At 54.9% G+C, this 9,934-nt stretch overlaps 1 protein-coding gene across 1 annotated transcript; it reads left to right on the top strand.

The window, feature by feature from the left end:
- Positions 1-1,042: 1,042 nt before the first annotated feature.
- LOC129684149 (tetratricopeptide repeat protein 13-like) lies at positions 1,043-9,929 on the top strand (the record flags this gene model as incomplete). The annotated part of the gene is made up of 8 exons (XM_055617222.1): positions 1,043-1,259; positions 2,707-2,837; positions 3,250-3,382; positions 4,134-4,226; positions 5,942-6,025; positions 6,856-6,940; positions 9,036-9,142; positions 9,896-9,929. Coding segments are annotated over 8 exons (884 nt in total), but the record flags the coding sequence as incomplete, so codon positions are not given.
- Between the last annotated feature and the right edge of the window lie 5 nt (positions 9,930-9,934).

A 9,934-nucleotide genomic window follows, 5' to 3' on the forward strand; every position in this document is an offset into this window, starting at 1 on the left:
CCACTCCTGCATATGTCACCCTCAGACACTCAGACACACACACACACTCATATATACACTCATAGACAAGTAGTCATCCATGCATACACAAACACATACTCCTGTTCACACACACATCCTCATACATACACACATACACACATACGCGGTCACATACACATACTCATATATACAAACACACACTCACACATACTCGTGTTCACACACGAGTATATACACATATGCAGTCACACACACAGTCATATATATATACACACACACACACACACACCACACACACACACACATACACTCACAAATAATTTTAAAAGTAATAAAATTTTTTGAGACAGGGCTTCTCTGTGTAGCCTTGGTTGTCCTGGACTCACTTCATAGACCAGGCTAGCCTCCAACTCACAGAGATCCGCCTGCCTCTGCCTCCTGGGTGCTGGGATTAAAGGCGTGTGCCAGTGTGCCCAGCTCAAAAATTTTAAAGCTGTTTCATCCATGACTTTTGACTCCAGTGTGTGACCCCCGGGGTGTGGGGGTGTGTTACAGCACAGGACATCTCAGTTTGGATGTGACTCTCTATTAGCCATGTTTGACCTTGACCATACTTTGGGCTTCGTAGACGTCATAGTTGGAAGAACAGGCTGCTGTGTGTGTGTGTTGTCCCAAACACCCTGAACTCTCTAATGACTGACTCGGTCGTCAGCAGCCCTGTGGGCCATCTCCTGGACATTTGCCCTTCACTCCTGGCTCAGCAGAGCTGGCAGCAGGCTGGTGCTCTGGCCTGTTCCCTTCTTCAGGGCTCTGTACAGACATGTAGCTGTCAGTCAGGTCGTGCTGAGCGTGCACAGCCGTGTGACTGTCAGAGCGGACAGAGCCGAGGCTCAGCCTGCTGTGCCATCGGGTTTCAGGCTCTTTGGCTTGCTTGGGAGCAAGGTTGCTGGGATGTAGCAGATGAAGGCTGCCCTGTGGGTGCTTGACCCTTGTGCTTCAGGCTGGTAGCGGGCTCCCGTCACCCTGGAGCCACAGCTTGTGAAAGCGTCAGTGTGCTGAGCGTGCTGGCCAGGATTTCCCTGGCTGGGTCTGGCCTCGGTAGCTCCTTTTCCGTCTACAGAGTACTCTCGGTACCTGCATGCTCACCTTGATACCCCTCTGACGGAGTACAACGTTGACACAGACCTGCCGGGCAGCTTCAAGGACCACTGGGCCAAGAACCTGCCCTTCCTCATAGACGGCTACGAGGAACAGCCTGGGCTACAGCCACACATCAAGTGAGTGCTGGGCAGTGTGGGCGCAGGGGGTGCCCCAAACCCACCCGATGCTCACTTCTGCTTTAACGTTTGTTGTGGGTAGTGCTGAGTGTGCATTCATTTCAGGCTGATTTCAGGCTTAGCGCCTCGGCCTCCCGAAGGCTGATCGTTCTTGTCAGCAAACAACTTCCTGTGTGCTTCCTTGTGCAGTTTGTATGTCACCGGCTCTTCCTCCTGTGAGGCAGCCTGAAGCTTTCTCCCAGATGTTATTCTCTGCACTTCTTGCCCTTCCGCATCATGGAGGCTATGGGCAGTCTTTAGTGAACGCTATCCTTTGCTCCAGGCTGGTGAACCAGGTTGTAAGCAGATGTGGTAGCACAGTCACAGTCACAGCGCTGGAAGGAGCAGGAGCCCTGGGCCAGCCAAGGACCGCAGGTTAAAACCGCACTGTTGGGCAGCTTCTGTCAGAGCTGACCAAGGCACATGCCCTTAAGGGCAGGCGGGTTACAGAACAGACGCAGGGCACAGGCTGACTGCCAGGTGCCTAGCAGGACCTAGAGCTGAGACATCCCTGCAGCTTGGCATTTCATGGGAGACAGTGTGCCTGCTGCCCTGCAGCGGAGCAGGGAGCCTTGAGGAGTTAGTGTGAGCCTGTGTGGGAGGCATCCCACACAGACATGGACCTCCCAGACATGGTGGCAGGCTCCTCGGAGTAGGAAGGCTACACCCATTTACTCCTGTAGGCCCACACGCTAACAGCATGGGAACAAAAGCGAAACCTCTAATTCCCCGCACCACGAATACTGGTCGGGAAGGAGCAACTGGCCGCCTCGGGCCTTGAGCTCTTCACATTTATTTAGCTTCCACATCACTGAAAGAAGTCAGGGCAGGAACCTGGGGGCAGGAACTGAGGCAGCGGCCATGGAGGGTGCTGCTGACCGGCTTTCTCCCCCTGGCTTGCTCCCCTGCTTCCGCATAGAGCCCAGGGATGGCCCAGCCAAAACAGTCTGTGCCCACCCCATCAGTCACCAAAGAGAAAATATCCTACAGGCTGGCCTATGGTCTGGCCCTGTGGAGAAGTTTTCTTAGGCTTCATCCTCTCAGATGACTTTAGCTTAGGTCAGGTTGACAGAAAACTACCCAGCACAGGGGGGGAGAAAAGGAACCAGGCTGAAATCAGCTCAGATCTCTGAGAACTGCATATGTGTTAAGAGACATAGGTGGGCAAGGCATGGCTGCTTGCCGGAGGGCACTGCACACTGTTCGTCTGGAGCAGCTTCCAGACACATGCTAATCATGGGGCGTTGGAGCCCACCTGTGCTACTTACTGGTGTGCTGACCTGCATGTGCGAGCAGACGGCGCACAGAGATGGCTTCTGTTAGAGTGTGATGGGATGCCAGGCTGCAGAGGCCGCCTGGTCCCGGTTCAGGTCCAGCGGAGCACTGTGCAAGTGTGCGTTTCCTGCAGGGATGTGCTCCATCAGAGCTTGGAAGGCTACAAGGCTGAAGTGCAGGAGCTGATCTGTGTAGCTGACCGCCTGGGCTCACTGATGCAGTACGAAACACCGGGCTTCCTGCCCAACAAGAGGGTACACAGAGGTATTCCGGGACTCTGGAAATTCTGGCCGGGAACAGGGTCTTTAGGCCGGGCTGTCTTCCTTTAGAAATTGTTGTACTCAGCTTTCCACGTAGCCAGAACGGAAATGCATAGCGTAGTTCCGAGAGTTCTGGAGGAGGGCGCTCCCTCCAGCTGGGCCCTTGCTGTCATGCAGATACAGAGCCGGGCTCTCATGCCCTTACTGAGAGGCGGGCACTGAGCCAGGGCAGCTGTCCTTCCCACGGGAGGGAGGATGGACTGGGCTCGGCAGGAAGCAGTGCTGGGTGGCGGCAGCCCGGTCTCGCTGTCTCACCAGCTGCTTCTGGTTCTTTCCTGGTCACCAAGCTTGAGAGAAAAGGAGAGTTTGCCTCTTGCAAAGGGTTCTGGTGAGCTCTGTCTCGTGTCCTCCCTTAGCCATGGGCTTGGCAGCGCTGGAAGTCATGCAGGCCGTACACCGCACCTGGACCAACTCAAAGGTCCGCATGAATGGGAAGACGAGGCTGATGCAGTGGAGGGACATGTTTGACATCGCTGTGAAGTGGAGAAGGTAACCCGGGGGAGGGGCAGGGGAGAGGGGGAGAGCGCTCCCGTCCGGCCCTTCCTCACCAAGAGCTCTGAATCCCGACCTGCTTACAGAACGAAGACCTATGAATCAAGGTGTTTCGTTCCCTCCCCTAAGTTTGCTGGAAATCACTGTTACCTTCATTCTGCAGAGCACACTCCACCCGTGCTCACGAAACAGGCGTGAGGGCTGCTCAGTCTCCAAGCCCCTGCGTGAGCATGGAGTTTCACCTGAGGTCCTCCGAGTGTCCTTCCTCCCCAGTGGCCCGTGTCCTCCATGCAGGCCCCTCTGGCTCTCCAGTACACATATGCCTGCCCAGGACCTTAGTGCCTGTGCTCACTGTTAGGGCCGAACCAGTTGAAGGGAGGAGGCTTTGCAGTGGCTCGGGGCTTCCATGGTGGTGGGACGGTGTGGTGGCAGCAGGACGAGGCTGCCAGCTTGCATCCAGTCAGGAAGCAGAGATGAGCTGGGGCGCAGCCACCTTCTCCTTCCTGAGTTCGGTCTCCCCGTCAGCTCCTCCTCTCTGAGTCTCCCTGATGGTGTGTTTCCCAGGATGATTCTGACTCCCATCGGCTTGACAGTTCCATCAGCCTTGGCTGGCTTCTCCCAGGTGTGGCAAGCCAGCACGCTCTTTTCAGAGCCAGTAAGGGCTCCTCCTCAGTGTTGTGAGGCCCCTCCGTAGTTTATCCTGAAGGCTGTGGGTGAGGTCTCCTCCCTCATGCCCCGTGTCTCACAGGATCGCGGATCCCGACCAGCCTGTGCTGTGGCTGGATCAGATGCCGGCTCGAAGTCTCAGCAGAGGGTTCAACAACCACATCAACCTAATCAGGTGCGCGCTTTGTGCCTGGGCCCTGTTTGCAGGAATGCATTGGTGTGAGGTGGGCCCTGGTGGCCTCGACAGGGCCACACCCAGCCTAGCTCTGCACCCAGCAGCTCATGAGTGCCTCCCTCCCGAGGCACACACTTGTGTGCGTGCGGCCGCAGTGCAGAGCACTGCCGAAGGGTGAGCTCGTGAGGTACAGACAAGGGTGTCAGGAAGTCTCGGAACAGCATAGGAGGGATTCTCGGGGAGTTCAGTGTTTACCGCAGTTCCCTCCTGCCTCTGCTGTGGCCCTGGCTCCGCTAAGGCTCGGTCAGTGAGGCCACTCCCGGGTTGGAGCAGTTTGAGAGCCTCTGTCCTGTCCTGAGCCTGCAGCTAGGCACCTGGCCTTTCCCTCCCTTATGGGCTTAGCTACCCTGAAAACAAGCATGAGCACGTGCCGAAGAGCCCACATCAGGGACTCTTGCAGTGCTTGCTTGCCAGTTAGTGAACATGGAGATACATTTGGCAGATGTGTATCTACCATGTGACATTTAAACTTAGGTTTTAGTGCAGACGTCTTTTTTATGCTTTCATTCTTAATTTCTAGAAATCATGTTTCTTCTCCCTTTGTGATTGGCTCCTTTCTGGTTCTCACAGAATGACCTGTGACCCTTTCACTAGATTTAGTCAGAGTTGTAACTGAGGCCACCATGTATCCTCTTATGTTCTTGCTGAGTGGTTCTTGAGTTGCGGGGCCCCATATCAGGGTTTGATGGAGTACCGAGCAGGGCCCTGGTCCACAGCCTGAGTTGTCTCAAGAGAGACAACCGGCCTGGGCACCGGCCAGGAGGCTGTGACTCGCCCAGTAGCTGCCAAGCACGGTGCACTGCAGGAAGTCTCGGGAACTGATTCAGGAACAATAGGTAGAAGCTGAATGGTGAGCCGTTCAGGGGGTCAGCAGGGGCAGATGTGCAGGGTCATGGCGGCAACAGAGGAATGAACAGGTTTGTGAGGACATCAGGCTGGGAACAAAGGGTCAGAGTCTGAGGACAGTGTGGAGGTTTGGATCCATGCGGCCTGCTGGGGATGGAAGGCAGCTGCAGATGCCCTGAGGTGTAGCTGGGAACTCGGCAGTGCCTCAGGGGGCTGCTGGAAGAGCATCAGAAGAGGGAGGCCTTTCCGCCTAAGATTAGTTGGAGGAAAAGTAGGGGCTGGAAACTGAGGCGCCCTACTGGGGAGAGACGTCCTACTTGCGTCATGACCTTGACATGAGGTGCCATAGGAGCCAGGGACTGGCATTCCTCGAGCTGTAGGACTCAGGCTCAGCTGTCGCTAGACATGAATACCTGTGAGAGTTTAAGGAGGGAAAGGCCAGGGAACGTGGAGACTGGAGTGTTCATCGTGGGCAGAGGGACAGGGCTGCTAAACAGTGAGGCGGCGCATCCTCCGGACGCAGATGAGCAGAGAGCTGGGTGCCTCGCTCTGTGAGGGAGCAGCGTGCCCCCTTAGTGCCATTGGGTCTGAACTCCTCCGTCCCCTGTGGCTGTCGGGAGTCCTGGACTCTCTCAGCCAGGACAGGAGCCCAAGCTTCCCGCTGAGATGGAACTCGCTTCCCAGCCGGGACAGGAGCAAGCAGCTCTCTAACACTTTGCCAAACCCACCCCAGGCCTTAGTTTCCGGAATGAACTGATATTTACACTCCTTTGTAAAATGGTGATTAATTTGTCACTTTCGCCTTACAGGGGTCAGGTGATTAACATGAGATACCTGGAATATTTTGAGAAAATACTTCATTTTATTAAAGATAGAATTCTTGTTTATCACGGGTAAGCCTTCAGTCTTCCCTTTGCTGTGAAGGATTGATTCCGTGCATGTGTGATATATTTGTGAGGTTTGAAGACTGAAACACTGGCAGACCAAACGAACCAGATCAGAAGTTTAAAGCCTGCTCCGTGTAAGGCCTCACGCACTCTTGGCCTTGGCAGTGCTGCCGTCAGTGCTGTGACGTTCCCGATTGCCTACTGAGCTTTCTTCCGGCGTGATTACCAGCTGAGTGTGAGAACTGTGTGGAACCTAGCAGGGTTCTGTGATCTGAGCATCTTTAGGAAAAACCCCACATGTGCTTCCCACTGCAGAGTTGGACCAGGACAGTCCCGGTTCTGCTAAAAGCCTGCACCTCTATGTTGGCCAAGCTTTTCCCTCTGACCCACCTTCATCCTCCCCTGCAGTCACACACATGTCAGCCTGGATTGACTCACCCTGCTGTTGCCAGTTGTTGGGACACTGTTTCCCCTCAGCTGTGGACCCCAGATCTCTGCATTTCAAGCCCCTTCCGTTAGATGGCATGACATTTACATAAAGCCCACACACGCACTTCCATGTGACACCGATGCCAGGGCAATGCTGTGTGCTCAGGAGCAGGACCACAGTCTAGACATGTAGATGTCTAGATGTGATTGGTAGATGTGGTTTTCCTGCAGGTATTGTTGATCTGGGTGGATGACCTGTCAGTGAGGAGCCTTGGCTATCCAGACCTATAACACGGAGCTGCTCGTCATTAGGAGCAGCTGTTTAAAGTTTAAATGTGATCGGCTTCTCATATTCTGCATTAATCTCCCTTGCCTCCTCACTTCTGCTCTGCCCTTCTCTCCTCAAGAGCGAATAATCCCAAGGGCTTGTTGGAAGTCAGAGAAGCTCTGGAGAAGGTGCATAAAGTGGAGGACCTTCTTCCAATCATGAAGGTAAGCTTCTCCTCAGACCACAGCTGGGCTGGAGCTCAGCAGCTCCAGGCGCTGGCTTCATTTTCCCAAGGACCTGGGTTTGATTCCCAGCCCTCACTCACATGGTGACCTCTCATAGTGACTCAAACCATCTGTAAGCCCAGCTCTGGGGGATCTCGCTCCTTCTGACCTCCTCAGGCACCACGCATGCAGGGCGTGCAGACATAAATGCAGACAAAACACACATAAAATTTTCTAAATGTATCTCAGGAGGAATTGTACAAGAGAAAACAATCAACACTTCAAGAAATAAAAGAAAACCCGTGTTTAATGTGCTGTTTGCAAATTTATGGAGGATGCCGTCTGAAGTCCCTACATAAACATATTGTTAAGCGGTGACCAAGATGAAGGACAGTGCTGAGACCAGACTCAACAAAATCTGAATTTCAAGTCAATTCAGGAAGCAAAAGAGACTTGAAAAGAGATTTATTCAAGCCGGCTGTGGCCACAGTTGTGCTTCCTGAGGCTGAGCTGTGGCTCTCAGGTGGGCAGTCCCTTTGTCCACCTCCAGCTTCATTTCTCCCTAATGCTGCGCACTGTGAGTGATCCAAGGCTGTGCCAACAGCAACAGCGTGCCGAGAACACGGACTGAGGTGCACCTCTGACGTGGAAAGGCAGGACCAGGATGTCAGTGCACCCGAGAGCTCACAAAAGTCGACACAAATAAGCTGAGGAGGAAAGCCACAGCTGTGCACAACTTACTGCTGGCTGCTGAAGTACGCCGTGTGGACAGACGCTCCCGAGACGGGGCCGGGACACCACAGAGGGGCTCAGCTGCCCAGCTGCTTTCCTGTGGATTTCAGCCACTAAAATTCAGTAAGACGTCAGGGAGAAGTCAAAATCTGCTTGTACAGAGAGTGGAAAGGGGAGCACAGTGTGCCGAGGAGCGCCACAGCACGCAGCCACCACAGCACGCAGCCAGAGGGTGGCAGCACTGCTCCTGTGTTGTCTGTAGGAGCCTGTCCTTTAGATGGAGCCTTTTCACTGCGAGACTGCCTTCGGCCACACCATGGTCTTTGTGTGCTTAAACTGAATGGGAAGCATGTAGCTAGCTGCTCCTCGGAAAAGCGTGAACGACGCCGAAGACTTAAAAAAGGACTAGGGCCCAGCAGATGGCTCCCTAGCCAGGAGCATGGACCAGAGTCAGAGGGGCTAGCCTCACCCCTCCACTCTGCCACTTCCTGGCCAGAGGCTTGGCCAGGCCTGTTTGCTCCTTGTGAGTGTGTGCTCATACTGGGCTTGTTTGTGGCAGGGCTCCAGCTGTAAGCACCTGTGCCGTCTTCTGAAAGCCATTCCCTCCAGCTTCAGTTCAGCCGACAGCTCTCGTCACCGGCCCTGTGCAGCTGACCTTGCTCCGGGCCTGCAGCCAGCACTCGGGCCTGCTGGTGGAGAGACCCTCCCGTCGGAAGCCGGAGGAGGCCTTATTAGTGCCATCTTTCTCTGGCGCATCCATCCTAGAAAAGCCTGGACGGCATCAAGCGGCTGAAGTAGGAAGGCGTTTTTCCTAGAGGAAAGGCAGAGCCTGTTGGTGCTGTTTTGGAACGTCACAAGTTTTAACCCAGAGCTGGCACCTGCAGCTGTGCTCCTAGGAGACACTCTGGCCAGCCCTGAGGAACTCCCTCACAGCCCATGGTCTGTAAGCTTGGAATGTGTGCACATGAAACTCCCATGCTGAGCACTTCTCGGGCCTGCGACTCCAGGGAGCATTGGCAGGACCACAAGGCGCCTTTCCATGGTACAGGAGCCGGCATTGCTGCGCTGTTGGCAGACAGGATGGCTGTCAGCCGAGCTGGAAAGAGAAGCAGCCCAGAGCAGCTGCCACAGGGAGCCAGATCCTGGCTAGGGGACCATCCCACAGATTCCTGCTGGGGTCTCCACGCTGCTGCGTGCTCACGGGGTGTGCGACTGGGGCCCCGGGCTGAGTCGGGACTGCACGTGTGAAGCCGAGAGCACGTGGGCCGTACGCAGCAGGGAGCAGTGAACACAGCCCAGCTGTCTGCAGGTGATTGTGTCAGGGCAGCAACTAATATACGTTTGTGTTTTCCCTCGAAAGCAGTTTAATACCAAAACGAAGGACGGCTTCACCGTGAACACCAAGGTTCCCAGCCTCAAAGATCAGGGGAAGGAGTATGACGGATTCACCATCACCATCACAGGAGACAAGTATGTGTGGCCAGGTGTGCTGAGGGGCGGTGGAGGCCAGTGCAGGTGGGCCCCCGAGCTGTGTCGGGGCCCAGCGTACATTTTCGTGTGCCTGGGCTGCGTCTTCCCTGGCCAGGTGCACAGCCGTTATGTCCCTGCAGTACCTCTGCCTGCAGGTTGTGGAGAGCTTGTACAGCATCAGGAAGACACGGATCTGTGCATGCGCAGGGCTGCCGTGCAGGGATTGCTGGCTGCTGTGTGTGTTGCACGGGTGGTGCTGTCTTAGGGAAAGTCTGTGTACAGATAACCAAAACTAAGACAGCAGAAGTGCTGCCTCAGGAAACTGGGGTTACGGCCACCATTCATGACCTCCTCTGCCGCCCTTACACTCACATCCTTGTGGCTGCTTCACAGCCTTAAACGTTTTACAAAGTGGTTTCTCCTTTCCAGTTTCGTGCTCGTACATACTGACTTTCAGTCCTTACGCCGTGCTTCCTGTGTCATCCCCAAAGCTCTTCCCACTGAAAGCCTCCTTCCCAGCTGGGCCCCTTCCTATTTCGTGTGTGTGTGTGTGTGTGTGTGTGTGTGTGTGTGTGCATGAACACCTTGTGAGCTTATCCTCCCAGAGCCACGGTGCTGCCGCGTGCAAAGCTCGAGCTGCAGACATGGCAGCAGCATGGGCCAGGCACCACGTGCACACAAACACACACACAACACACACATACCCCCTCCAGGTTTCTGTGGGGACTGTTTAACCGGGCCTTGTGTTTACAGGGTGGGTAATATCCTATTTTCTGTGGAAACACAAACCAC

This window comes from Psammomys obesus, unplaced genomic scaffold, assembly GCF_907164565.1.
Source record: "Psammomys obesus unplaced genomic scaffold, mPsaObe1.curated_primary_1811, whole genome shotgun sequence".
Lineage (NCBI taxonomy): Eukaryota > Metazoa > Chordata > Mammalia > Rodentia > Muridae > Psammomys > Psammomys obesus.